This window comes from Falco punctatus (genome assembly GCF_963210335.1).
Source record: "Falco punctatus genome assembly, chromosome: 9".
NCBI classification, from domain to species: Eukaryota; Metazoa; Chordata; class Aves; order Falconiformes; family Falconidae; genus Falco; species Falco punctatus.
Window position 1 is genome coordinate 19,116,988 of NC_137589.1, and position 27,388 is coordinate 19,144,375.

Here is a 27,388-nt window from a genome sequence, read left to right on the forward strand (position 1 = left end):
GTGTTTTATTTTGTTTGTGTGGCTTCTAAACAAAAAATACTTTAACAGAATTCCTAGACTTTTTCAGTTGGTTGTAAAACTGGGCATCTCCTTTAAAAGAAGGATCCTTTATTAGCTGTAGATAGGCTTTCACTGAGCTTTCACATGAAAACAAAGGAAAAATGAGAGAAACTGCACTTCCTTGTAGACGATGAATTGGAAAGCATGACTGGGAAGTTTTGTTGGCCCCTTGAAGCATGCATGCACTTTGCATCACTGTAGCCAATATTTTGAAATGAGAAGTGTGAGACTGTAAAAGGGCAAGGGCAATATCTTTGCAGGTAGTATCCTAGAAAATACCACTTTTCCCACTGAGTCCTTGTACAGGGGCTTCCCCTCTTCAAAAATTGTGAGCAGGTCACTACTGCTTAGAGCTAAACAGCATGGTTTTGGTGAGTCCCCTTTACACTGCTGTTTTGTCTGAATGCCTCCATCCCTTTGAAATCATCAGAGAGATCTGACAAGTACCATTTAGCAGAACTGGACACAGTGCTGGTTCCCCAGGATTTGCTCTGCAGCCTAAACACCAGGTCTCCCCTACAGTGGGACACATGGCTTCCACACCAGAACCTCCTCAAAAGTGTGGGACAGTCTCTCCCAACTGCTGGCAAAACTATAGCAGCAGTTCAGTCAGGAGACTTGCAAATGAACAAGAAGAAAGCTGTGAAGTCAAAAAGAGAAGGCAACACCCCACTTCTGACCTGTTCCACAGGGGCTGGGATACAACACTGGCCTCTGTGGAGGTGGGAGATGTGTCCATTTGAAATGCAGCTCTTCCTTTCAGACAGCAGCAGTAAGCACAGCGCTTCAGTGTGAAGGTTTTCAGTGCTGAGCACATTAAAAATTAGGATCCACTTTGTTAAGCTCCCAAATACTTTGCCAAAATCCTTTCTATTACTTGACGCAGAGCAGTGGTTTGAAATCCCAGAAATGCTTCTGCTGCCCTTTTTTGAGTGGGAGGTCAGCATAGCTTAACCTGGGGACAGGTAGAGAGAGTATTGTGGCACTAGGTAGCAATGGGAACAGATGGCCTTTCAAGTAACCCAGCTGAAAAAGTGTAAACCCTGATTTTTGCTACCAGGCTGATCTTTTCACTGTTATTTTAATGCCTGTGTTTTTTTTCCTGTGTGTATGTGCGTCTTCCTCACTCCTACAGGTCCACCTTTGTCCCCTTTATCCCTGCCTCCTCTTCTGCCTTTCTTCCTGGTTCCTTCCTCCTTCCTCCAGAGCAACCCATGCCTCATTTTCCTGGATTATCCTCTCTGTTCCAGTGCTTGGTTCTGGGTGACTTCTCATTACCTCTCCTCTCCCATCCATTTCTCTTGCCAGCTTTGGGTTTAACATTTTCTTTTTATTTTTTTTTACTAAGAAGAAACAGCAACCTGTGCTGTCTGATTTTATCCCTTAATTCCTTTAACACTCCCCACAAGGACCCTAAATGCAACTCCCTGTGCAAAAACTCCTTTTCCTGTTTTATGCTTAGCAGCTGTGAGAATTTCCTCTGTTGTACAGAAAGATTTGGTATAGAGAAAACTGGCAAACACCCATGCTATGCCCTGCCTTGGCTGACCGGCTACAGGAGGGATGTATCCTCCCTGGGTAAGGAGAGCCAACAGGGCATCTAGGCATTCCACCAGCCCCATTCGTGGCGTGGCTGGCTTTCATTGACCTAATGCTGCCCCTCCTCAAGAGAGTAGGCCTCCTTTTTGGTTATGATTTGTTAAATTGTTTCCTCTCTGCCCTGGCTCTGGGGTAACTCAACATGGAGCCTGTGGAAAAATTGCAGTATCGAACCGCTGTAAGAATCATACCGCCCTGGGGTACGTCTGTGCTGCCAGAGTAGAGGGCCAGGGGCAGCCGCTGCCCCGTGGCTGTGCTGCTTAGGGCTAGTCAGCCCCTTGTCTAACAGGTTTGTCTGGGGGAGCACTACTCAGAGCGCCCCAAATGACAAGCAGGCTGTGCAGATTGTCCGGGCCGAGTACATGCTTCATTCTCTGGCTCTTCTCTATTTAGCATTGTTGACGCACCCCAGTGCACAAATGACTGTAAGATTCGGGCAAACACGCTCATTCAAGTTAAAGCTTTGCTGCTGTGAGATGTAGAAGTAATTGTACATCTTAAAAAAATAAATTAAAAACCTCTCAAAATCCCTAAATCCCCCCTTCACACACCCCATCCCCCTACAAAAAAACAAAACAAAACAAAAAAACCCCAGCTTTTAAGGAAATGCTAGCAACTCATGGTGGCAAGCAGTGTTCATTAAACAGTTTAACCTTTTCCCATGAGTGAGAATTTTTTTGAGAATGAGAATTCAGAGTGGTGAGAAAAGTACAATCAACAGAGGGCATCTGTGCCAGCAGTGCCTTCCTACCACAGCAGGAGAGGCTGCCTGGGGTCTGCTGCAGGTCTGGTCATCGGAGGCACCAGGCACCTAGATGCTTCCCTAGAGTTCCTGTGGCAGAGGAGGGACCCTGTGTGTCTAGGGTCAGCCAGTTCTCAGTGGGTGCCTCTCTCCAAATGTATACCGTACTGAATGTGTAGGAAGTCCAGAGAAGTCATCTCGTAGTGATGGTGCTGATGGAGGAGGAGTAGTGCTCCTTGCAGGCCTGCCCATAAAGTTCAGAGGCGCCAGTAATCCCTTTGATGCAGAGCCCTTACAGTCTACCAGTGTGGGACTTTAGCAATGGCCCATGTGTTTATGCAGCTAAGTAATGGTTAGTAGCTCCATATGTTGTTTTCCACTCAATGTCTCAAAGGGAGATTTCTCTTCTTTTCAAATGTTTCCTAAATGTTTATCCTTTTTTAAAACTATCGCTGACATTTGTTTGAAATGGATGATCCTAAAGCTTTTGTGTATTCTTTTTTTCTTGGACTAAACTATTATTTACAGGGGGAGAGGGGCAAGAAAGGCTCTAGAGGGTCTAAAGGGGATAAGGGAGACCAAGGAGCGCCTGGATTAGATGCACCCTGTCCGTTGGTATGTTCTGTTTCATCAAATGTATTGTTTTAAGATTTGTTGATGGGGAAGAAAGAAGGAAAACATAAATAATGGTCTTGCAAAAGTACAACACTCAGGTGAGGCCCAGCCTGGTTCCCACTGCTATCAATGGCAAAGCTGCCATCATGATGGGGAACCGCTGGTCCTTTGAGCAATCAGGCTGTTGAGTGACCATGGTTATATTCCTTCCTCTTCCGGAGCTCACAAAGGTTTGGGGTACATGGGGTGTCCCATGTGCTGGGAGCCCAGGGCTTTCTCCTTTGTGGATAGAGCCCTGTGTCTCCTCTGCTGCTGGCTGTGGCTCTTCTCTGGAGGTGTTTAATGTCATCATGTCTACGTAATGGCAAAACCTGAATGCTATTTTTCTTGCCTTGGAATAACAGCCAGCTGATGTGATCGCCTGAGAGCAACACAGGGCACTCGAGCTGCATTACCCAGAGGGAAAACAAATCTCACTTATTTTGTAAGGGATATGTTTCTGTCAAAAGATACTGTCTATAAATGTAGACAAATGAATAAATATAGGAATTTGTGTACATTTTCATCCAAACTCATACACTGCGGCAAACTGCCAAAAATCTGCAGTACTGCCATAAATCCCAGAGTACTTGTGGATCATCCATCCAGAAATCCAGCTGCTGAGTTTCCTAGTGAGGATAGGAAGAACGGATGATTTCAGGACAGAGGAAACACCATTCTCGTCCTTCTCAGATTTAGCTCAGAGAAGTCTCTCCTGACTTGCAGACAACAGAAAGGAAACTGCTACTACTGATTACACAGGCAAAACTAAGACGGGAAACACGGGCCATTTGTATGATGGGTATGCAGCAGAGTGCCCTGTGATAATCCCAGTGGGGGACTCGGCCTCTCCTCCCGTGACATGGAGGTAACGGGCAATAACTGAAATAACGATAGTGGTTGATTTCATAAACAGGGTCTCCGAGGTTTTAAAGGCGAGAAGGGTGAGCCGGGGTTACCTGGGCTGGACGGCCTGGATGCCCCATGCCCATTGGTATGGCGTACCTTCCCTTTCCTGCATGCTCGTTTGCTTTTTCTATCTTGGTTGTTATTTTCTGATACTTTCAAATAGATGCATGCCCTAGAAACACCTGGCAATTCCTTCCTTACCTATCTCCATCCCACCTTCCTCATGCTGCTGTTGTCGGAAACAGGCCCTTCCCTTCACGCTGAGACTCACAGCTGCTGCCAGCATTACTTTGTGGCACGAGGGAAAACGCAGTGGGAATGAGGATTTATTTACAGCTGCTTTAATTCTTCCTTTGCCTGCAAACTGACAGCTTTCAGTAGACTAACGTATGAAGACCTGCCTCTGCACTGCCTTGGCTTTCTAGCAAGGAGCTCTAATGCTCATGTCCTTCATTAACTCTAAGAGCTTGTACGTGGCTAGCACAGCCTGACGCTGCTTGGTATTACCTCAATCACCCTGTACATTAACATGACTGAAAAAAGAGAGTTACCCTGTTAGCGAGCCCGTGTGAAATGTATTAACTGGATGCTTGATTCCTGCTAGATAGTTCCTATTTGTGACTCTCCCCAGAAGTACAAACGGTACCCATAGCATCCAAGAAACTTGAATTTGGAATCGCCTGTTTCCCAATATCCACCTTATTCAAGTATTAAAGGATGATTATTGTATTAGTGCCTCATCTAACCCAACTACTGTAGGACAGGGGTATTCAGTAATGCTTAATCTCAACTGATTTCTAAGTATCCCATTAAACATCACTGATCTATTAATTCATTCTGAGATTTTCTGGAGATGCGGCAATCGGGAAGTTTTTGCTCCCTACAGCAGTCTCAACAACTCTGTAATACTTTGAAACTTGTACTTCCCTGACCTTCTAGCCCCTGTTTGACATGACTAGATTTGCCCGAGCATGGTCATTCCAAGCTTTATGCTTACTTAAAGATGTTTGATGCCATTTACAAGGGATGGGATATCAATCAGTTCAAATAGGTGGAAAAATGCCAAAGAAAAAAGCTACATTTAGTTTGGGAGGTTTTCTTAGTCTCCTGAGCAAACTAGCCCTGAAATTGTCATTAAAAGCCTTTAGCATTTGACCTTTGTGAAGAGCTAACTGTCTTCCTTCCAACATTCCCTCCTTTGGGTGCTGCCAGTGTCCCTTTAGGGCAGCAACTGCAACAGTAACCGCTTGTAAAGTCTCAGTTGCTGCCCCATAAATGTCAGGTAATAGAAAGAAACTCTTCTGCCAGTCCCACAGGTGAAATCACACCTTCCCAGAGCAGTCCACAATGGTGAAAAAACACTGAGCCATGTGTTCTGCCTTGCACTGAAAACAGCCAGGTTTCTATGGAGTGAGCTGAACAAGGCACCTAATTTCACAGGTGCAAAGATTCTAGCAGTGCCCTGGCAGACTTCTTTTCTTGTCTCTCCTCTCAGTTGGGATTTACCCTGCATGGCCATGTTAGAATGTATACTTCTTTTCATCCCTATTTTTATTAAGGGAAACTTGCCAAAAAATCTGATGAAATACAGATGCCGTTATTTTTTTATATATAGTGTTCTGGCATGCAAGCTAGCTTGGGAACGTGAATAAGCATGTTTTTTGATCCAACTAGGTTAAAAGCTTAGCATCCAGCTGACACATTCATGTGTGTAACCCACGGAGGCTGTGAACTAATGCTTTACCCATCTGAGATATGTGGAAGGAGATACTTGGTACTAATAAGCATGTCGCATTTCCGTTCTCAGCAAAGTCGCCTGCAACAAACACTTCCTTGTGACCCTGGTCTTCCTTTGATCCGTAAGCTGTAACTCCCTGGCCTCCCATTCCTTCATACACCTAACTTCCTATCTCCTCCTGCAATGCACTACACCAGTCATTCCTACCACCACCAGTGTACCAATGGGAACGCCACAATTTACCCAGTAATTAACCTGCAATTTAGTATTTCCACACAATGGGGGGAAGGAAATAGCACAAGGAGACCACAGTCCAAAAAAATGTGTTTGAAAAGCAATATGGTTGTAGCATCATGGCAACATTCAGTTCATTGGTCCCTTGAAAGTGCATGTCCTTTAAATAGTTTATTTCTCAATATACTACTGTGCATTTGCTTTTCTGTTTGGTTTTTTTTTTCCTTTCCCCTTCTCAAATGGGATGACATGCACTGCAGATTTCTCACGCAGTACTTGAAGAAGTGAGAACTGGGTCATTTGACTACAGAAACGTGCCTACACTGTGCGTTGTACAATTTCACTCCCTGGTCTTGAGTTCTCCTGAGGAACAGCAATAGCCCACAAATCTGACACAGACACACAGCAGAAGTATTTGACTTCTTAAGTCAGAGGTGTATCTCCTTACATCTGACTTCATCTCCTGCTGAAGAGCACCTGATCATGTATTCTCACATCAAATTGGGCTGCACTGAGATGAAAGTAATGGCAGTAATTCACAAAAGCATTTCCCAGCCATATAGTCTCAGTCTTTTAGTAGTACAACCCTTAAAGTAGCGAACCTTCTTCAACATTACTAAAATTTAAACAAAATTAAAAATGACACTCCCATTTTGGGATGTGTAGCCCAAGACGTCAGGGTTATAGAAGTGCCGGGGAATTCTCGCGGAAACCTCAACTGACTTTATTGAGGCAAAAGCTCCCCCTCAGGGAGTCAGCTGAGACATCCTCCACCAGCACAGGGTCTGCCTAGCCACTTGCCTTTCTAATTTTCCTGAGGCAGGATTTCCTCAGAGGCAGGAGGGGACAGCTGGGCAATCTCTCACATGATAAAGCAAACCCTTTAAAAAACAGGGCAGAAAGGAAAGGGAGTTTTTTCCAGACCCTCATCAGGACCCAAGATTATTGCTGCCTCTGGGGTTTGCTTACAACCTCAGCGTTACAGAGTCAAGCCTGAGGACACAGACCAGCCATCTCGTGCTTTCCACTCACTGCCATCTGCCTGCGGTATTTTTCTGGCTGAATGGGACCTCCTGTGCTCCCACCTTCCTCAGCGAAGAACAAGGATGAGCCTATGGACCTCACGTACATTAAGTTCCTTGCGTAGCCTGCGGGCCACCCCCCTCCTCAGTCTCAGCCCTTGCTTCAAGCTACACTGGTTATGTCAGCCAGTAGTCTGGGTCACTCCAAAGGGGTGAGGAATATCTTTCAGGAATATTCCTCCAGCCCTGGTTCAGACTGTTTGTTGCAGCTGTAATACTTAACCCACACCTTCTTTTGTCGATCTCTGAACTTTTTTCTGTGTTCTAAACTGCTATTTCACCTGTCTTTTTTTCAGGGAGAAGATGGCCTTCCAGTTCAAGGCTGCTGGAATAAGGTAAAACAATCCTGGAAATGTTGTGACCGTGCCGAGCTGGCAGTACTACAGGTCCTGCTAATGTTTGTCAACGAGTCTGGCTAAAAGCAAAAGAGGTGTGGAGGCATGCATGGGATTTCCAGGACCATACCCCTGAAAAGCAGCAAGCAAAACTCTTCCTTGTTTGTATATTTATGGGATAAAAGGAGATAATTTGTGTCCTTTGAGCTGCCTGGCCTTGAAGAGCAGTAATAATTGCGTACAGATTAGATTTCTGGCTAGTTGACTCAGCAGAGGCTGGGAGCTGGCATGCCCCAGATAGCCCTGGTGCCACGGGAGGCTGGTGGGAGCTGGCAGAGGGTCATGGCTCGCTTTCAGCAGAACGACTGAGCTGCGGCTCTGTGCTCCTGCATGTCCCCGCCGGGCTTTCGGCACCGGGCCCCGCAGTGCTCCCGCCGCGAGAGAACGGGAGGGAATGGGCTCGCTAGCTCAGTTCGGGGCTAGCACTGAAAGGAAGGTGCAAGTACCTGTCCCCTCTATCCTCCCTTTGCTTCTGATGGTTCAGCTGCCTCAGGGGTCCCCTTCTGAGGTTCCCTCAGACTCCTCTGCCACTCCTCAGGGTCTAGCCCACCTTCCGTACCTGCTGCGTGCGCTAATGCCAAGTACTTAAGCCACAGTGGTAGGAAGAAAGTGGAGGCAGAGAGTCAGCCTGGATTGAACCTCCCGTCCTCCCTGCCCAGGGAAGTGAAAAGGATCTCTGCTGAGATCCAGCACCATTTCTTTTCCTCCTGGAGACTCCAGAGCCAGCTTCCCTAACACTGTCCCACTGTCCTTCTATCCCATGAAGTGGCCTTTCCCCTCCTGAGCTGTCACTAACATTTGTTAGTGAATTGTCACTAACACTCGTTTATGTTTTCTTTTGCAGTGATGAATCTAACCCTGGACTGGCCTGTGTGTGTTACTGTACATAGAATATTTATTTTTATACAGTGTTCTTCTCTGAAATGCCAAAAGTTATGCATTTTTACAAATTATCAAAAAGCTGCATATTTTTTGTACAGAAAATACTAGATCTTCCTTCTTCCCTGTTTGTCAGTTCTCTGTATAATTCTTTGTCTGCATTATGCTTGTTTTGTCATGGAGTACAGCTGTAATATTTACATGAGATTTGTGCACACATGATGAATATAGGAACTTACTAAATTATTGTATTAAAAGTGCCCAAAGGAACTACCCTGTATAGATTCAAAGGTAATTTTCATTTTTCAAGCTGGAAATGTTCAAAAATACTTCAAATTATTATGTATTTTTTATTAAAGCGAAACATTAAGAATTTTGTTGTGATTAAATTAAGGTGTTGCTGAAAAACCTCGCAGTAGCCACTGTATGCTGGGAGCGTAGAGATTCCATGATTAATAGTTATCAGACAAGGTCTGTTTCTCGATCATATTCAGCCAGCCAAGCATGGCCTCCCGCCAGCTCCTGGGCCATGCAGGAACGGTACCACCTCCTCCAGGAGCTGTGGAGTTAGCTTGTACAAGGAGAAACTCTTAGTCTCTCGCACCTCCCACGAGCAGTTACTTAGCTAGAACAACCTTCATGGCAACGAGTCCTGGTCAGCAAGAAATTCTAACGTGTCTAAATTGTAGGCCTGCAGGTTACAATTAATTAAAGCCTCATTTAAAACTGCATACAGCAGAATACCTTGATGATATCTTAATGAATGTGTATTAAAGAAATCAATCCACATGGCTTTTTAAAATGTTAAGGTTGCATTCAAATTTGCTGTGTCATCTTAATTTGCATATGTACATCTTAATTATCCTTCTTGACCTACCTTTATTAAGGTCTCAAGTCTAAACTACCCATCAAGAAAAATTATACCCTAGGACTAAAGTGAAGATCACAATATACTTGTCTTTGAAAATAAGCAAAGGAGTGGAAGCCTAAATCTTTCCCCTAAAACACATCCACTTTCCTTGGTCCTTCACGCAAGGGGGGAAGGCAGTTTGCAACCCAGAAGTTTTGAAGTGGGTGGAGAGAAGTTATCAGTATTTAAAGATGCCGAAGGAGAAACAAAAGTGGCAGTTCATTAGACTGGCCTGCTGAAGCCCTGCTCTTGGCATAACAGTGCCGCTGCAGACGGGGCCCAGCACCCCCTCCTGCGGTGCCCTACGTATGGATCATGGGCTGTGTTCGCAGCACCTTCTCCTGGCTACAGCTGTGCCAGCTGAAGTGGTCACCACTACAACCACTTCCTATACGCAGCTGTTCAACCCCTATACTCAACCATTCATCTGTTTACAAACTATTAATTAGGAGGGGTTCCAACCAGTTCCATACAGTGTTTTAGCACTGTCAGAGTAAAACGACAGAGTAGGAGATGCGCTTCTCTTGCACGCATAGGAAAAGGCCTGCCAGGGACTGCCCAAGGAACCAAGCCCATCCCGACTGTTGCAATCCATTTGCCACCTCACCCTTTCAGAAATTGGTTGGACTTCATCCAAAAAACAGCGAGGGTTCTACACACCCCCCCCCCACCCCCCCCCCCCCCGTGTCCCTTGCCCCCCCCATCCCACAGGCTGGTGCTGACTCAGATTGCTCTTGCAGTTAGTAAACTCCTTGCAAACTTTCAACCTAAACCAATTCATGGCATTTACAACTATTTCTTCTCACGCCAACATTGTCCTTTGGATTAAACTTTTCCATGCATGATGTTTTCATGAGATGCTTGGGGTACTAGAGCTTAAATGACACAGAAAGAAAATGAACTACAGAGCAGTGAGGAATCCTTGTTTGTTTTCTCAGCAATCTATCTCATTAACATAAGACCCAGCTCAGTTACAAGGCTTTGCAGCTGTGAAGCTTAGCTAATTGGAACAGCACCACTTATTTAAACGAGTGCCACACAACTCTGGTGTTTTAATTGCACACCTGCTAAACACAAGATAGTTACTAAAGACCCAACCAGGTATGCTGATGGCACATTGGTTTGGGGAGGTTATAGTAGTAGTAGCAGCAGTGAATTTCTGCTCTGGTCTTGTAGTGCTTGGCTCACAAGGTAGGTAATTTCAGTGCTTTGGTCCCTTTTAAAAATGCTGGCTGTGTTTAATCCTTAGAAACTTACAGATCCTCAGAAAAACCTGCCAATGCTCCCTGTTCACTTTGGTGTCTGTGTGGGTTTGTTTTGTAACTGTTATTTGTGATTGCACTGCATGGGATTGTCTTTGCTTGGGTTTGTGTGATCTAAAAATGATTGAAGCATCCTCTGTTGCCTTGTCGTGACACAGCTACTAAAGGGTAACTTGAGATGATACTGTATCTGGCTTATTTCTTGGGTTGGTTTTCAACTGATGTATTTGTGAGAGAGAAAGCTTTTGCCGGAGGCATAGGGGGGCCTTGAAATGCAATTGCCAGAACTCTCGAAAGTACCTCACTGGTGTCAGTAAAGAGGCAGGACAGGAGGGCTAGTATGAGCAGAAGAGGCTTGATTTTCTTTACTTCTGGCTACTCAGTGTAATTCTACTGTTACAGTGGTGATGCATCTGACTTACTCCAGTGCAAAACCACAAAAGACATGGTGTCACAGCTTCCTTAGGACTCAGCTGCTTTCTGCCAGCAAAACACAGATGCTCACACACGGAGCATTAACACATGCTTTCACCCTTATTACCTTTTTCTTCTTTGTTGTCTCAGAACACTGTTTATAGCATTGGTTTAGCTTCAGGTTAGCTGCTGGCTCTACAGGTGCTTTTTGTGGGCAGCAGAATTCATCACCTTCTGATAGTGCTTCCTTTGGCATACCCTTAAAACACTGAACTTAATTCAGCAAAAAGCGTTTTAAAACCTTTCTGGGAATGGTATATCAGAGGAGAGTCTACTGACTTGAAAATTTGTTTCATTTTTGCTTTTACTTGTAAACCAGCAGCTCCTTTTGCATCTTGGCAAAAGGGATAGTTAGACCTCAGCTGTGAAGAAAACTCTGCTCTTAGACCTGATTCTCAAGGGTGCTGAGGTAGCTAAGTCACACAGGTTGCCCTAGGAAGCAGGCACCTAAGGAGTGGCACACCTAAATACTTTTGTGAGCTCAGCCTGTGACAGTCAACACTGACAAAGGGTGCCTGGGTGTTTTGGCAATCCCACAGTGCTTCTCTGTAAGTTTTGCCTCTGGGCATCAAGTCTTGAGCAGCTGTAGTGGCTGACTGCCACAAAAGCACAGCACCTCGCACAGCATACACGCAGGGAGAGGGACAGGACCCCAGATTATCTGCAGCAGTTGTACAGAAGATGAGACAGCTGACGTAGCTCTAGGGAAAAAGCATATGTACGATACCCATTCACCTGTCATTAAAGGTTGGAAATGGTGACTAATGCTCCCTGTGGCTGCTGCAGACCACAGCCTGTTTGGTTTATTAACTCGGGTAGCTTAGGTAACCATTTCAGATTGCCGTTACTGCAGCCCCTGATACTGACACAACCTCGTCAGCCACTGGGGATAAACCAGAGACCTGCGAATCCATGAAACTTCACTGATAAGCCGCTCTTCCCAAAGAGCGTTGCACCTTGCATTTCAAGAAAAAACCAGATGGTAGAAGCTGAGTTTGTACCCTGAACCTGACAGTTTAGTTTCAGAGTCCATCCCTACTAAAACCTGTAACTCGGTTGCTGTTGCCATTGGTATCTGTTAATGCCTGGCCATCTTCAAGTGAAACTGTTTGTCTGCCCCTTCAAGGGTCAAACTCCTTGGCTGATAGCCAAAAAGTGAGACAAACCTGAGGGTGGAGAAGCTTGGGAAATGACAGCAGAATGAAAGGAGAAGGAGGACCTTCCTGAAGATTTGCTTGGAGATGCTTTGCAAGTTCTGTCCCTGGAGCTTGGGAAGAGTTCTTCAACTGCACACCAGGAATCTGCCCAGATGCTGCCTGCTGGGGCTGCAGGGGCTCAGTGTGCCAGAGCTTTCTGCTTTGCTTTCTGTCTTCTCCAAGAGGCCAGTGGCAGGGTTTGAAAATGACACCATTTATATTCTTTTTCTTTGGTCATTTTCACTTCATTCTATTATTGTGGTCAGACTCTTCAGATGAAGAATTAGGCTCATTTTCCAGCAGCTGCTGTATAAATGAGTGCAAGACTAGACAATGTTTCTGTGGGGGGATCCTTTGATCCAAGAAAGAAATCCTTCTTGAGCAATTTCTTTAGAAAAATTGGTGAAACCCACCACGTTCAGTTCAGAGCGCTGCTCAGAGAGGACGTGATAAAACTTTTTGCTACCGTTTCTGGTTACCAGATTACAAACTTCCACCTATATAATTGTGATTCCATCCTTAACCTTTTCATCACAAACTTTCTTCTCCTGTTTAAATTATAAAGAATTGATGGCGCCTTTTTGCTGAAAAGGGAAAATCGTGCTGGGTTTTGAAGGCGTGAAATATCTTGTCAGAGGAGGAAAATGTGGAGTGTGGGGAAAAAATCTGGTTTCACTGAGTAATTCCTTTGCTTCCTGTACTTCTGCTTTGGTCTCCACCACGCACGCTGGATGTATTTTGTCTGGAGCCCTCCAGAAATGTTATTCTACTGGCCCAATAAGGCCCTTTTGTGGGTACCTCTCAAAGATGTACTTCCAGAGGGAAAATAAGGATCATGAGGGTTAAATTCCACTGTTACATGTTTTAATGCATTCACTGAAGGGAAATAAAGATTTAGCAAAGCGCTGAGGGGTGCAGGGGATGTTTCCCAGCTGCCTGAATGCACTCCTTACTCTGCTCTCATTGCTAAAGGGTTCAGTTCTGTTCACATGCAAGCTACAGTGTCTTTCCACTGTGGCTCTTGCAATTTATTTTAAAAAAACCTAAAATTAATGATCAAGTATGTATCTTGTGACCATGACTCATAACTTTTCTACTTCCTTGAGTGCACTGGGGAACTCATTTGCCCAGGTACTAAACCATGTATTCAACTTTGAGTGTGTGATTCCCATTGGCCTAATGATGCTATTTGCATATTTAAGTACGCCTGTGAGTCAGGGCCATTATTATTAGAGTTGATGAATTATATTATCCAAATAGTTAGGCAGAACCAAATGATAAGCAATTAACACTGGAGTTCAGAGAGAAAGCGCTGACGTGAAGTTCAAAGTGATGTCTTTTAAACCAGAGCAAGTCCCAGGAAGGCAATAACCTTCACTCAAATGCCCTTTGTCAACGCTGTTGGAATAATCCTGACCGTCCCATAAAGATGCCTGTACCTGGCACCCATATCCTCATACTAGTGCAGGGGAAGTCTACCGGTCAAATAATTCCAGGATTACAAAGAGCCGGGGAAAAAATTCTACTTTAAGTTTCACCTGAAGAATTGCAGGGTGGCTTGTGGTTGGTTTTTTTTCTCAAGACTTCTAACAGATGTATGCAGTAACTACAGTAACAGGGGAAGAAATTGTTTCAGTTAGGAACCAGGCTGATGAAAGGGTTAATTTATTTTATTTGTATTTTTCATTTTTACTTCTTTTGTGGGGGGAGGAGGGAGAACCTGACCAGAACTGCAGGCGGTAGGTGTGCTTTTTTCTTTCTTTTTTAATGAAAACAATTATATATATAGTTTGATAACGTTATTATCCTCTTCTTCTTACTGATTATTTTTGGGGTCGATTTGTTTGCTCTTGTTTCCTTCTAGGAGTATTTTTAATGGGCTTTTGAATAAGTTTGTTCAAGTTCCTCACCCAAAATGTCCTAAGGACATTCCTGTCATGTTTTTTTTCTCCCCAAGTTCAGTAGTAAAATGGTGCTTTCCATAGGCAAACCAGTTTTTAGTGGAGATAAACATATCCACACAGGCCACGCTGAGGGACCAGGTGCCAGTGACCTCTCCCAGACAAAACGGTCTCTCCAAAAACTCCATTTACATTTGCAGAATTCAAAAGGGCTATGTTAGGGACCAGCTGATTGCAAACAGTCTCTTCCAATCTTAGGTGGTCTGTTGTAAAGCAATTAGTCTGGCAAGAGTCACTGTGTCCTTTTCAGCAGCATTCTACAGCCCGAAATCTCAGGCTTAGCTAGAAAACTCTGAAGCAACAATTAGAGGAAACACGTTTTCTTGAAAACAGCAAGCTCTTGGTAGGTACCTACTAAAGTATTGTTGTCTCTTGCAAGTGTTTTCCTCCCTCTAAATCCAGCAATGCACTTGTGTTCCAGCCTGTCTTTAGGCTTTGCTTCACGCTGAGCCTGCGTGCCAATGCTTTGCTGGATGAGGGTCTCCCCTTCTCTTATACTTTTTCGGTTTGGGGTTTTTCCGCCCCCCCCCCCCCTTCCCCTGTTTTTGTCCCTATTGCTTCCAGATGCCTTTGTCCCAGACAAAATGGCTACTTTTCCTGCATTTTCAGAAAATTTTCTGATCATTTTTCTACTAACTTTTATTATCTATGCCTACTCCCTTCTAGTACCCCTTCTTTGTCAAACATTTTGATCTGATGAAAACATCACAGGAAAACATGAATTAAGATTGTAGATGTTTGTTGATATTTTTTGGAGTTGACTGTAAAGCTTCTATTGTTTAAAATGTTAGGCAGCAAGACCACTTTAGATTTGCAGCTTTCTTAAAATTTTGTTTGCTTTTTGAAGTTATTAAATCTGTTCTTTTTTACACAGACTCCAAAATTAGTCAGAATATTGCAGATTTTTTTTAAAAGAAAAACCTGCTGAACTTTTTTTTTGCTGCAAAACATGACTTTGAACTGCTGTCACAAAAGTTTAGGAGGTTAGACATATTAATGGTAGGTATGAGAGGACTGGTTGTGAAACTTGTGGAGTGGAACTTGCATTCTTGCTTTCCATTGCACGCTGTCAGTCCATTGTCTCTGGCAGGGGTTTGCTGGGGGGCGAAATTCCATTTTATGATAATTCCATTGGTTTGTTTTTTTACAGTAGTGTTTCAAAGTATTGCTTCAGTAAATCTTCCCTTCTACTCTCCTGCAAAGACTTGCTTGTACCCTGATGCAGCACACCACCAGCAGTGCCACAGACCAAGCAGTTTCACCCTTTTGGGGAGCCTTCCAAAGGGAGCACGTGATCTTAAATCCCACAGCCTTTTCTGCAGCAGTACCGTGCAACTGAAAAGGAGAAATAGCCATTTGGCAGCGAGACTGCACAGGCCACCGAAAGCAGACCCCTTCCCTGTGCCTGGTGCCTGGCCATTCAGCCATTACCTTCTCCATTACCATTCCCTTGGCTGCGCCTGCGTGGTCACGGAATGCCCCCGCTGAGAACTGGCCTGCCTGGAAAAGCAGCCCCTCACTAAGGCGGGGGCGCAGAAGGGAACGCTGGCGCGGCCGCAGGAGCGTGCCCAGCCGTGGGCCTGGGCCCAAGCCAGCGTGGAGGAAGGAGGTGGAGCAGAAGCACAAACCACCGCAGCAGAGGCCTTCAGGGCCCTGATCCAGGCTCCTCCTCAGCTGCAGCAGCGCTTGCCCTCCGCTGCTCTTTCCACATCTCTAACCAAACAGCATTTCTCTATTATTCCTCCTTGTCCCTCACCATTTTAAATTTAAAGATAGGGTAAATTGGGGCAGGACATCGTCAGTGCAGTGTTCCCCTCCACCCCGATAAAAGGAGGACTGAGAGCATCCCCTTAATGCAGGGTGAAATGGCCTGACTCTGCAACGTTCTCGGAGTTTTTAACGATGTAAAATTGACTCCAGATGTTGAACAGCACGGTAATGGGAGGGAATTTCTGACTTATGGCGAAAATCTTGCAGATGTCATGGGCTCTTCAGCAGTACAACTTGCAGTGTCCAAGTTACAGGCCATCTCTACAGCACCTGCTGGTGCAGTGTGAGAAGAGTAGGTCTGAAGAACAAAACGAGTCCTTTTGGTGAAACAAGAAACTACCTTGTTTCAGGAGGCTTAATTTTTGACTGCTCTAGTCTGGCCTAGTGGTTAATGACACACTAACCACTGTCATTAGTGGTTTGGATACATGAGATGTGCTTCTGGAGTTTGCCTTCTGGTCCAGTTTCATAGAACCATAGCATGGTTTGGGTTGGAAGGGACCTTAAAGATCATCTAGTTCCAACCCCCCTGCCATGGGCAGGGACACCTCCCGCTAGATCTGGGTGCTCAAAGCCCCATCCAGCCTGGCCTTGAACACTTCCAGGGATGGGGCATCCACAGCTTCTCTGGGCAGCCTGTGCCAGTGCCTCAACACCCTCACAGTACAGAATTCCTTCCTACTAACTCATCTAACTCTACCCTCTTTCAGTTTAAAACTGTTACCCCTTGTCCTGTTGCTACAGGCCCTACTAAAAAGTCTGTCCCCATCTTTCTTATAAGCCCCCTTTAAATACTGAAAGGTCGCTGCAAGGTGTCCCTGGCACCTTCCCTTCCCCAGGCTGAACAACCCCAACTCCCTCAGCCTGTCCTCACAGGAGAGGTGCTCCAGCCCCCTGATCATCTTCACAGCCTCCTCTGGACTCGCTCCTATGGGTCTGTGTCCTCCTTGCGCTGGGGGCCCGGAGCTGGACTCGGTACCCCAGGTGGGGTCTCACCAGAGCGGAGCAGAGGGGGAGAATCGCCTCCCTGGACCTGCTGGCCACGCTGCTTTTGATGCAGCCCAGGATGTGGTTGGCTTTCTGGGCTGAAAGGGCACATTGGGTCTTGCTGAGCTTCTGGTCAACCAACACCCCCAAGTCCTTCTCCTCAGGGCTGCTCTCAGTCCATTTTCTGGCCAGACTCTATTGATAGTGGGGGTTGCCCTGACCCAGGTGTAGAACCACCCAGAAGGAGCCCAGCTGGTATATTCAGAGTGTTTTGTGCTGTGAGCCAAAGCACAGTGTATGGGCAGAACCCAGAAATTTGCTTAAAAGCCACACCTTTATCTGGAATGCAGTGCCAACGCAACGTGCTGGGCTGCAGCCTGCAACCTGCAGTGGAGCATATCTCCCCGGGTGGAGGCATTGCTCTCAATGCCCTGGCTTGCGAGGTGGGCAGGAGAGCGTCCCCATCCAGATGAGTCAGCTCTACCAAGAAAGCTGTGTGGTGTCAAATAGATACTCCCTTAGTGTTCAGAGTCCTCGGAGCAACAGCGAACCCCCTTACTGAGGTGCTTTCCCCACAGCTGGAATGCTTGCATCATTGGCACTGCCCCTGTTTCTCATCTTAATAAGATCTGGACACCAAATTCTTTGATACAGGGATACTTTCTGTCAGAGATCCGCTCATCAGCCAGCATCAGTCAAACATTAATGACCTAATCCCTGCAGGAGAATGATTTCTGAAGCAATGTGTTGCTGTTACATATCTGTTTTCCTTGAATTTTACAGGAAAGATTTTACTTTTTTTTTTTTTTTCATTGTTTCTTTCTTTTTCCTTTGGTGGCATAGAATGTACAATACTTAATATACCTGTAGTAAAGTGATGAGTTGTGAGTAGATCTTGACAGGGCATTGTTTCTGCGTAACTCTTATAAAACACTGATTGAGATGTTTAAATCTGAATACACTTTTTACACCTTTTTTTTATATTGAACTTTTCAGCCTGTATAGTAAATATCCAATGTTACTTGGCATTCATTAATGTAAGTGCTGTAATATACTTTTGTGTTACCAGTAAATATTACTGTCATTGTGCTGATTCTAAGACATTATTTCAACTCCTTTTGACATAGTTTAGCTACTTAGAATTTTTTGGCCTTCAAGAAAATTCCACATTAAATAATTGCTAGAATGAAGAGAACAAAGGGCTGTTCTTTCCCACAAGTTTGTCAACCTCAGTAGGCGCTTCTTCAGCCAAAACGAGCATTTGCTTTTTATTTTCCACTTCTTACTTGAAAATATAACATTGATTTCTTTTGTCTTTCACTTCTGGAAATTCTAAAATCTATGTTGACTATTTCTAGCCATATTTTAGAAAAGTAGATAGCTGTGCCATAAGGAGTTACGGTTCATAACAGAATGGAAATATTGTAATTATTTTGCTTTTCTTTATATTTTTTCCACTATTAAGGTTTTAAGCAAATCTTTTCTCAGTGTGATAAAAATTGAAAAGACACTAAAGAATTAAGCACTTAACATGTATGAGGAAAGGGACTCAGTTAAATGATTTCCATTTGTATGAATGAAAAATAGCTTATGAATTTTTATGTCGGAGCAAAACTTGTGCCTCGGTTACTTATTTCCTGTGTCCATTGACTAATCCAGTGATTTCAATGAGATCACACCTCTCCTTGAAACTAGGGGTGTACACTTAAAGAACTGAATCACTGCTCAGTAGAATATAAAGTTCAGTTTTGTAAAAGTAAGTTGCTGCTTAATTATAGTGCCTTTAAAGCATTTCTATCTTCTTGTAAAAGATGGAAATTTTGTATGTTTAATCACCAAGTATCCATTCATCAGATAGCGACAATATTTTATATTATGATGAAAACTGCTATGCAAGAGCTGGATATTGCAGTTTTGAATATCGTGGCCTATTCACTACATCATTACGAGAATAAAGATGAGAGATTCCAGAAGGAAGTTAGTTTGGGGAATGGACTTTTGGAAAACCAGAGGTCTAAAAAAAACCAGGCAAGAAGTAATGAAAAATGTAAAAATGTCTTGGGCTGGCTGTTTGTTGCATGGTAAACATGATACCATATTTAAAATGTCATCCCATCGTTTTCCGAGAGGAGTCTGATGAATTCCCCATGCCTTGACTTGAATCTTTACTCCTTTGTGTCCATGTTTTAGTGAGGTTTCTATTTTAACTTGAGTGCCATATATATTCCAGTACAATCTGCATTTGTTACGTTTGATGTACATATTTTCTTCTTCCTTTTATAAAAATACCTGTTTACTACGTAGTTTCTGTCTTTTGTAAATGACAGCTCATGCAAATAATAATAAACCATAAATTCACCTAAATGTCGTCTTTCCATTTGGGGATTGTTTTTAGGTTACTATCCTAAGGCAATCATGCCATCTGCTGTTTGCCAGCCAGCCCCAGTAATGATGGAACTAAGTGGCAATTTTCAACCCATTTGGCAGAGGGACAGAAGTCTCAAAAATACTGTTACCCCCAGGTCTATGAAAATAAACGGCCAGATAGAGGACAGAGTCCTGCTTGGTGCCTGTTATAAGGGAAAGGCATCAGCATCAGCTGAGCGGTATTACCGGACACTGGGGAATCGGCTTGGGAGAAAGACAGTCTGAACCCTCCCATTGCATGAATAGCCTTAGTGGAGTTCTTTCTTAAGACGTGAATTAATCAACCATAAACTACAAAGCTACGCAAATTGTGGAACAGCGAGTGAGTGCAAACAGAGGGGACAGAGCCAAGACCAAAGGAGAGACAGACTCTCCAGTTATGCTCATGCTGAAATGATCCTGATTATCAGCTTTTGTGTATTGTCTTACTTCCCTCAAATTTCAGAGAATCAATAAATCAGCATATATCTATCTCAAAAGCCAATAGCTGGCAGCTGTTTGTTAAGGGATGCCATCTAAAGTAAAATGTTTGCTCAGTTTCTAAGAGATTCTAAGAATCCCTGCTAATGGGTGGGGATGACACCCCCCCAAACGAATGTGATGACTGAGCCTTTGGCAAATGGTCTGGGCATAGCAGGATCTGTCCTGCTGGCTTGGGTTTGGCAAGGCATGGTAATAAGGGGGAAGGCACCTTTGGAATGAATGCCACAACACCTACTGCGCTGATTGCATATACCCCAGTGATAGATTCCTCTCATCTAACTTTAGATATCTACATTGGAGCAAGTTTCCCTTGGCTCCTTTTGCAGCCAAAGGGGAGAAAGAGGCAGCTCCAGGAACATCCATCTCTCCTTCCCTGCTCTGCTTAGAGACTGCTATTTACTCCTCCTCTCCTGTATGCCTGGGTTTGTTTCTGCCTTAGCCTGGAGGGCACACGTGCACTGATGCAGTGGTGGTTCCTTGAGATGAAAGTGATTTGCTGAAAAACCTCTAGCTCTTGAGTTGCCAGACAGCAAAAGTAAGTGCCTCTCGCTCCTGACCTCCTCCGGGTATAGATATAATGAGCCTTGGATCATGAGGCGAAATCCTCAAGGATCTGGATGTTTAACAGTGACTGATGCATTAAGTTACATAGAAAAATGAGTGTGTTTGGATGCTCCAACTTGGAAAGGAGAATGTGTTTGGAACATATGAGTTCTATCATTCCTTAAGGCTTTAAGGTCACTCTTGCTTTATAAAAATGATGGCTTCTGGATATATATTGTTATACCCTGGAAGAGTAGTAAAATTTTGCACTTGTGCAATAAATGTTTTGGAGATTTGCTGCATACTATGTCAGACAAACATGAGACCCAAAGGTAGTCTTATTTCTATGCATCTTCATTTATTATTTATAGGTCACAGTTTGAGACTTTTAGATATATTTTTTCCCCTGAGGGCTCTGTAAAAAAAATAGTCAGGTTTTTTTAGTCAACTCAGGAAAAAACAATCAGTTATTTTAACAATGTAAATTGACTGTTTTAAACGCAACTTGGGAACAATTATGAAAGCAAGACAAACAAGCAGTGCTGTCCTGTCCCATGAAGTTTCTCTGAAAAGAACATGGAGCTTAATAGTCCCATCCAGGAAGACAATGTTCTTGTAAATGTCACCAGAGGAGAAAGAAAATATGTGTCACAGCTCCAAACTATATCAAAGAGTGTAAGTGCAAAGGGACAAACATCTTTTACTAGCACAGGAAAAACTGATCAGATGTAACTATAAAAAAATCCCTTTGCAGCATTGTGAGAAGTGGGAAATATTGATCTTGTTGTATGTGATATGCCAGTTTTCTAAGAAAGTAGCCTGCAGTATGGATCTGAAGTGATCTGTAGATGAGTGACTTGATGATCAACAGTGCAATGATATGGTGCTCAATCTTTGCTCTTCTTTCTGGGTTTTGTTCTCTTATTCTGTTTTCTGCAGTTCTGAAAGATATATTCATAAATCTCCACTTGACCAAAAAAATAGTGATTGTTGTGAATAAACACAACCATTCAAATATTTGTATTAAATTGGTATTTTTACTTATATGATTAAGAAATAACTGAGTCAAGACAATAATTTCTGCAGTCTGCATTGGTATGTTTAAGGATAAGGAGCAAGGATCAAAACACTCCTTTTTAAAAAAAAAGGATGGAAACACATTTATTTTTTAATTATTTTGTTTTAAGCTAAAAAGCATCATTTGACTTCTAGAATCTGTCAGTGTATGAGCAGGAAAGACCTCTCTCCTTGCTTATGCGCTACCTAACCTGTGACTTTTGAAGACATTCTAACTATCTAAATCTACCTTAAACACCATGTCAGAATCTGACACACACAAAACAGTTTAATTCTGAAGTAGATGGGATGATCTAATTTTAAAAATGCTACTGTAAGAGAACTCTTTGAAAAGTTAGGATTTAGCTTTAGGAAGAAAAGCTCATTGTACACAACCTACTAGTATAATAACCCCATAAGCAGTATGGAGGGTGCAGGAGGGATTAAAAAACAGCTCAAAGAAGAGGGGGGGGGGGGAAGTCATTACAGAAATATAGATTATTTGCAGAACTCTATTACATCTGTTATCTACTGCCATAACATACACACATCAACTTTGATCATACTAGGTTATCCTAATGACATGACAGCGCTTACACTGATTTGATAAAGTTTCTGGATTATATACACCCATAAGAGAGAGCTTTCGGAGTACTTGACATTAGTGTGCTGCCAGGATGACCCTGGATGCCTGCCAGCCTAAGCAAGAGTAAAGCCATATCTCTTGGTTCTGAAGCTATGAAATATTCATTACAATGTTTGAGATGTAACAGCTTTGCCCAAAAGTGAGAGTGCCATAAACAGGCTGTTCTCCCAATAGCTAGAGTTAGGCAGTCAGCAGTCTAGAAAGGCTCCATCAAGAGATATGTTGTTTATTTTGACAACGTAACAGATTGTATTTGCACTGGGAAGTCAACTGGCAGATGGTCTTTGCACAACCTAGTGAGGGCAGATCCACTCCTGCTGATTGGGAAAAGCTCTCTCTTAATCCAGCATTGCAAATTTTTGTCTTGAAGAATGCTAGTTGGTAACAATTCTCCCTTGAACAACCAGATCTAAATGGCCAGAACATACAGCTACTGTGACCAAAAATCTTTCATCCATCTTCTGCATTACATTCCTCACCACGTGGTTTAGGTGACCTGCTGCTTACCACTTTTCCATTGCAGTCTTAATGTTCAACACTGAACTCAGAGCTGGAGAGGACAACCCATGTATCACAGCTGCTCTAAAAAGGCAGGCAGTTCCAAAATTGCAGTTACTGCAGAATAATTCACATGTGGTAACTGTTTCCAAATGTTGCCTTGCTCTGATCTGTTCTACCCAAAATTTTTTTATTCCTGTGTCACAAAGCAACTCAGAATCTTCCAGAAATACTTAAGACAACATAAACATATAATGCTATTAACGTTTAGGTTAAGGATAAGCTGTATCCACTGGAGAGAGAAAGACAGAGGTGAAATGTACTTTATAGTGGGACAATTAAAAAACAGAAAAGCAGGAGTATTAGTATTAAATTCAGACATCTATGACTGACTTAAAAAAAATTAAAACCAGTGGTACAGTATGAATGTCTTAGACTTCCTCCCCTCCTCTAGCACTTCTGCTTCCTTCAGTCTCCTACTGTGGGGAAGCCATGTTGTGGTTTGTGAGTCAATGACAATTCCTTAGCTATCAAGGGTAGCTAAGTATCTGTGTTTTCTCCATGCTGGTGCTGCTTCCCCAAACACAGAAACGCTTCCCCAAACACAGAAACTCTTCCCAGGCTTCAGTCCCCACAGAAATAATGTAGGCAACAGCAGAAACCAGCTGCAAAATAGTTCCCTTCTTTCATACCTGCTTTATTGCCAATAGTGCAGTGACTTGCTCAGGGACCGACCACTCCTGGGATGTACTGTCCTTACTGACGCTGTGAAAACTGGTAGAACAAACCGGTGCTGGTGATAAAGAAGAAATTGCAGGAATTAAGATTCTTATTTCAGGGAACACAAAAGCTGTATTAGGAGGCCGCAGCCCCGCACTCACTGGATGTGGGAAGTTTCTTCTAAGGCTGTAACATTTGACAACCACATCATACTATGAAAGGCAAATGTGAAGAGGAGCCCCACCCTTACATCAATTTATTTCACCTGATCCATCTGAATGGTACACATCTATGTGGTGGATGTGACAAGCGTAAAATTAAATCTGAAAGTATGTCTGAATGTAAGGAGAATGTTGTTTATAAACAGAAAAATACTTTTGTAAACAGAATGAGCTGTTCTGATGTTGAAAGTTTGTCTCATACAGAATCATATTTTTTTCCCCTTAAAGACCTCCTACACGTTTGTGTTGTTACCACATAGCAACTATTTGATGTTAATCTGTAACATATCAGGAATGTTTTCAAAAAATTGTGATGCTTGGTTTGCCTCCTCTCAAATTATTTTTAATTACAAAGCTATGTACCACATGCATGATAGCTAGGATTATTGGATGCAATTATTTGTATCTGGAAATAGACAAATGTCAATACTGTTCCTACTTTTTCACATGGATTTTACATTGTCTTTCATTTTTATGCCTAGCAGTTCCAAAATATTCGTATTCCTTCTACCCTCCCAATATGACTCAATACACTTACAATTCTACAAGTATCTTTTTTTCCTTTGCTAAGTTCTAAGTCTCAACAGGGAAGAGCCAAGTGAGGCTTCCCATTACACATAAAATAATTCAGGCTCATACATGTGAGTTTTCCTCCTTTGGTTTCAAAGCATTTTGACATTCTTTTCAAAATAAAGTGCAGAAGAGAACAGACTCCAAAGCATTAATCCAGAGAAATGCATTACATCTCTTATTCGTTGAATGGCTTCTTTGAAAAAAGCAATGGTATCTTTATCTCCATTTTAGTGACAGTCAAAACACAGCCACATTTAGTAATATGCTTTACCCAGGGTCACAGAGCAGCTGAGAAAACCCTAGGTTCTCAGCTCGCACCCTCTTTCTTCAGGAGATGGTGTGGTCCACAGTTAATATAACCTGCAGGAATTCTTCATCGCTTTTTTCCCTACCAGATGCTATTCTATTCAGACACAACAGTTTACTTTGGCAGAGCCAAAACCAAACTCCACGAAGCCAGTGAACATTTATGATTTTTTTTACGGCAAGAAAAGGAAAGCTGAAAGCATGGATGCCTCTTTATCAGTCTGTTCTGTTCCCAGCCACCCTCCTAAAGTAACATTGCACCTGAGTTGGAGCGGTCTGGGTTCATACTGTACTTCCTGGTGCATTACAGTAGCCCCCAAATAACTTTCAAGTGACATCAGTGCAACGATGCAAAATGTTTGTACAGGAATGACAATATAAACCCTATTTTATGTTAAAAAAAAAAAATCACTCAGACCAGCTTAAGAGGTGTTGCCCTCCACTCTTCTGTTTGCAGTGATCTTCAGTCTGTGTGATCATGTATTTAGCGCTGCCAACAGATAATACTGTGAGACTTGTAATACAATCACTTATTGCGTGTCTCAGAGCTGAAGCTATTGCACCCGTGCAACTGCGGGGAAAAAAAAAATACACAACACGAAACTAAAGCAAAAACCAAACCCTCAGCTTTCATTTATAAAGTGAGTTAAGTTTGCAGCTCTCCTGGCTAAGTTGAAAAGCTTGTGAACGCCTTAAATGCTCCAATGCAACAAAACACAAAGAGCTGCCAGTACTCTTTGTTACGGCCGTTTTAAGCCAGTTTGGGGATGCTGGAACATTTGGATTGGATGCACCGTTCCAAGACGTGCAGGTCACCTTGCCTAACGGATGCAGGGATGGGCGGCTCCCTTCCAGACAAAAACCGGGCAGGGTGGGCGGAGGATGCCTCAAAACCTATCCTCGAGCATTAGCCAAGCTGGGACTCCCTTGAAACCTCTGCGGCTCCAAACTCCTCCATCCTGTGACCAGGGGAAGGATGGGAAGCCGGGCTTTCTCCCTTTATGCTCCCGCCGAATGCAAGCTCGGCAGCTCGGCAGCTCGGCAGCTCCTGGGGCCTGGGGTCAGAGGAGCCCTTTCTCCCCTCAGCGTGCGTGGGGTGGGAAGCGGTGGAAGAGGCGGGGAGGGGGCGCCTGTGGTAAGGCGGCAGCAGCAGCCGCCCTGGGGCCCGGGCAAGGAGGAGCAGCGCGATGTCTGGGAGGGCGGCAGCGATAGGGGGGTTGTTGCAGGCCCGGGCTGCAGTGACTCCTCCTAGAGGCGGTATGCGGAGCAGGAGGAAACCCCTTCCACCCCCCCTCAAGAGGAGCCGCCGCCATCGCCATTGAAACATACAATACGGGAAGAGAGCCGGCGGCTGAGGCGGAGCAAGGGTGCGGGTGGGGGGGTGGGGGAGCCAAAAAGGGACGGGGGGGGGGGGAGGAGAAGGGGGGCAAGGAGAGGAGGAAAAGAAGGGGAGGGAAAAAAAAAAAAAAGAAAAAAAAAAGGAAGGAAAGAGAAGAAGAAGGAGGCGGCGGCGGGCGCCGGCAGGTGAGGGGAGCGGCGGCGCGGGGGCTCCGGGGCCGCGGCGAGGCCCGCTCCTCTCCTTCCCTCTCCCCGCTCCCGGCCGCCCAACCCACCTCCTCCTCCCGCCGCTGCTGCCTTTCTCCGCAGCTGCCGGGGGTGACCGGCCGGGGCCGGGGTTAGCGGCCGGCCGCCGTGAGGGGAAGGGGGCGGGGGGGGGGGGGGGGCGGTGTGCGGCTGCGGGGAGGAACCGCCGCGGGCGGCGGTTGGGGCGCGAGGCGGCGGCGGCGCGCGCGGGCCCAGGGCCGGCTCCGGGGGGCGTGGGGGCGCGAGGCCTCCTTGGGGCCTGCGCGCGAGCCCCGCGCGCCCGCGGCTCCGGCTCGCTGCCTCCCTCCCTCTGCGTCCCGCAGCCCAGCGAAACCGCAGCGCTTCCCGTTCGGGGACCGCGCTTCACGGCGGCGACCGCCGCCACCGCCCCTCGCAAGCAGCGGACGAAGCCTCCGTGGCGGCGGGAGCGAGCCCGCTGATGGGAGGGTGGGGGGAGCGTTTGCGCGGGAAAGCCAGCGGCCACTCCCCCCCTCCGCCGCGCCTCAGGGCGCCTGCGCGGCCGGCAGCGGAGCGCGCACGCGGCCCCGCCTCGCACCCCCGGCGCCTTCCCGTCGCTCACCGGCTCCCGGCCAATCGGTGCGCTCCCTCCGAGCCCGGGCTCCGCTGCGGCCTCCCCCGGAGCAGGTGGGCTCGGCTTGCTGGCCAATCAGCGGGCGAGGAGGGCGGTGCTCTCAGCTCTGCGGGCGGCCAATGGGGGCACGCGTCGGGGCGAGGAGGGGAGTGGGCGGGGCGGATGTGTCTAGGCAACGGCGCGGCGCCTCAGCGGGCGGCCCCGGCCGGGTGGTCCCTGCGGCGGCCTCGGCGGCTTGTTGGTGATCAGGTTGGCCCCTGCGAGCTCAGCAGCTCTCGGCAAAGTCAGAAGAAGACTCTGAGTCGATATGGAGGCCCATCCCGTCAGCCTGCGAGCCGTGCTGTGCCGCGGGCAGTCAGCCTCGGTAATTTGCAAGGGGAAGCTGCTTCTGGTAGGACCCCTGGGTCCTTTTGGCTTTGGTGTGCCCGTGAAGCTTCTTCCAGTAGAAACGCATTCTGTGTCTATCCGGGTGGTGTACTACTTGCCCACTGAGTAGCCCTGTGCTATAGGGCATCGGCTGTGCCTTACCGATTTATTGAGGTAACAAGCTCCTGCTTTAGGTCTTCTGAGTTATGTTCATAAAGTGGCATTTGTATATGAGTGTGCAGTCTGAGTTGACCCCTGGATGTGTTTTTGGATTGCTTGTCAACTCCTCACTCTTCAAACAGCTGGAGGTGAGGAAAGTGCAGGTGTGTTGGTAGTCCTGCATGTCCTTGATTTCAGTCTTTGCCTGCTGAGTTCCAGTTTTCTCAATATTTGGAAGTCAAGATTCCTAGATGCCAAGTATGTATTAACCGTCTGGGGATGGTGCCCAAGGCATCATTGGTGAATAATTTTAGTAGAAACGGTTCTGGTACAAAGCCTTGCAACGACTCAGGTGTTAGTTC

The 27,388-nt window shown here is 45.2% G+C and overlaps 2 protein-coding genes and 1 long non-coding RNA gene across 5 annotated transcripts in view; 2 read left to right on the top strand and 1 right to left on the bottom strand.

The window, feature by feature from the left end:
- COL13A1 (collagen type XIII alpha 1 chain) overlaps positions 1–9,094 on the top strand; it is a 94,587-nt gene extending 85,493 nt beyond the window's left edge. Inside the window, exons 44-46 of the mRNA XM_080401317.1 lie at positions 2,930–3,016; positions 7,315–7,353; positions 8,258–9,094. Coding sequence (XP_080257443.1) covers positions 2,930–3,016; positions 7,315–7,353; positions 8,258–8,260 — 129 coding nt within the window. The 3' untranslated portion in view covers positions 8,261–9,094. The remainder of the gene's footprint in view (positions 1–2,929; positions 3,017–7,314; positions 7,354–8,257) is intronic.
- A 5,528-nt stretch (positions 9,095–14,622) lies between these two features.
- LOC308069303 lies at positions 14,623–26,629 on the bottom strand. The gene is made up of 3 exons (XR_013930338.1): positions 25,939–26,629; positions 23,198–23,298; positions 14,623–21,246 (listed from the first exon to the last, which is right to left on the bottom strand). It is a non-coding gene; the product is annotated as an uncharacterized lncRNA (long non-coding RNA).
- The window catches only part of MACROH2A2 (macroH2A.2 histone), a 30,270-nt gene continuing 26,179 nt past the window's right edge, over positions 23,298–27,388 (top strand). Inside the window, exon 1 of one of the 3 annotated variants that reach the window (XM_080401361.1) lies at positions 23,298–25,692. The gene's annotated coding sequence lies outside the window, so the exon portion shown is untranslated. Of the gene's footprint in view, positions 25,693–25,740; positions 25,850–26,904; positions 27,042–27,388 lie in introns of those variants that run through there. The other 2 variants (XM_080401358.1, XM_080401360.1) reach the window with 2 other exon arrangements.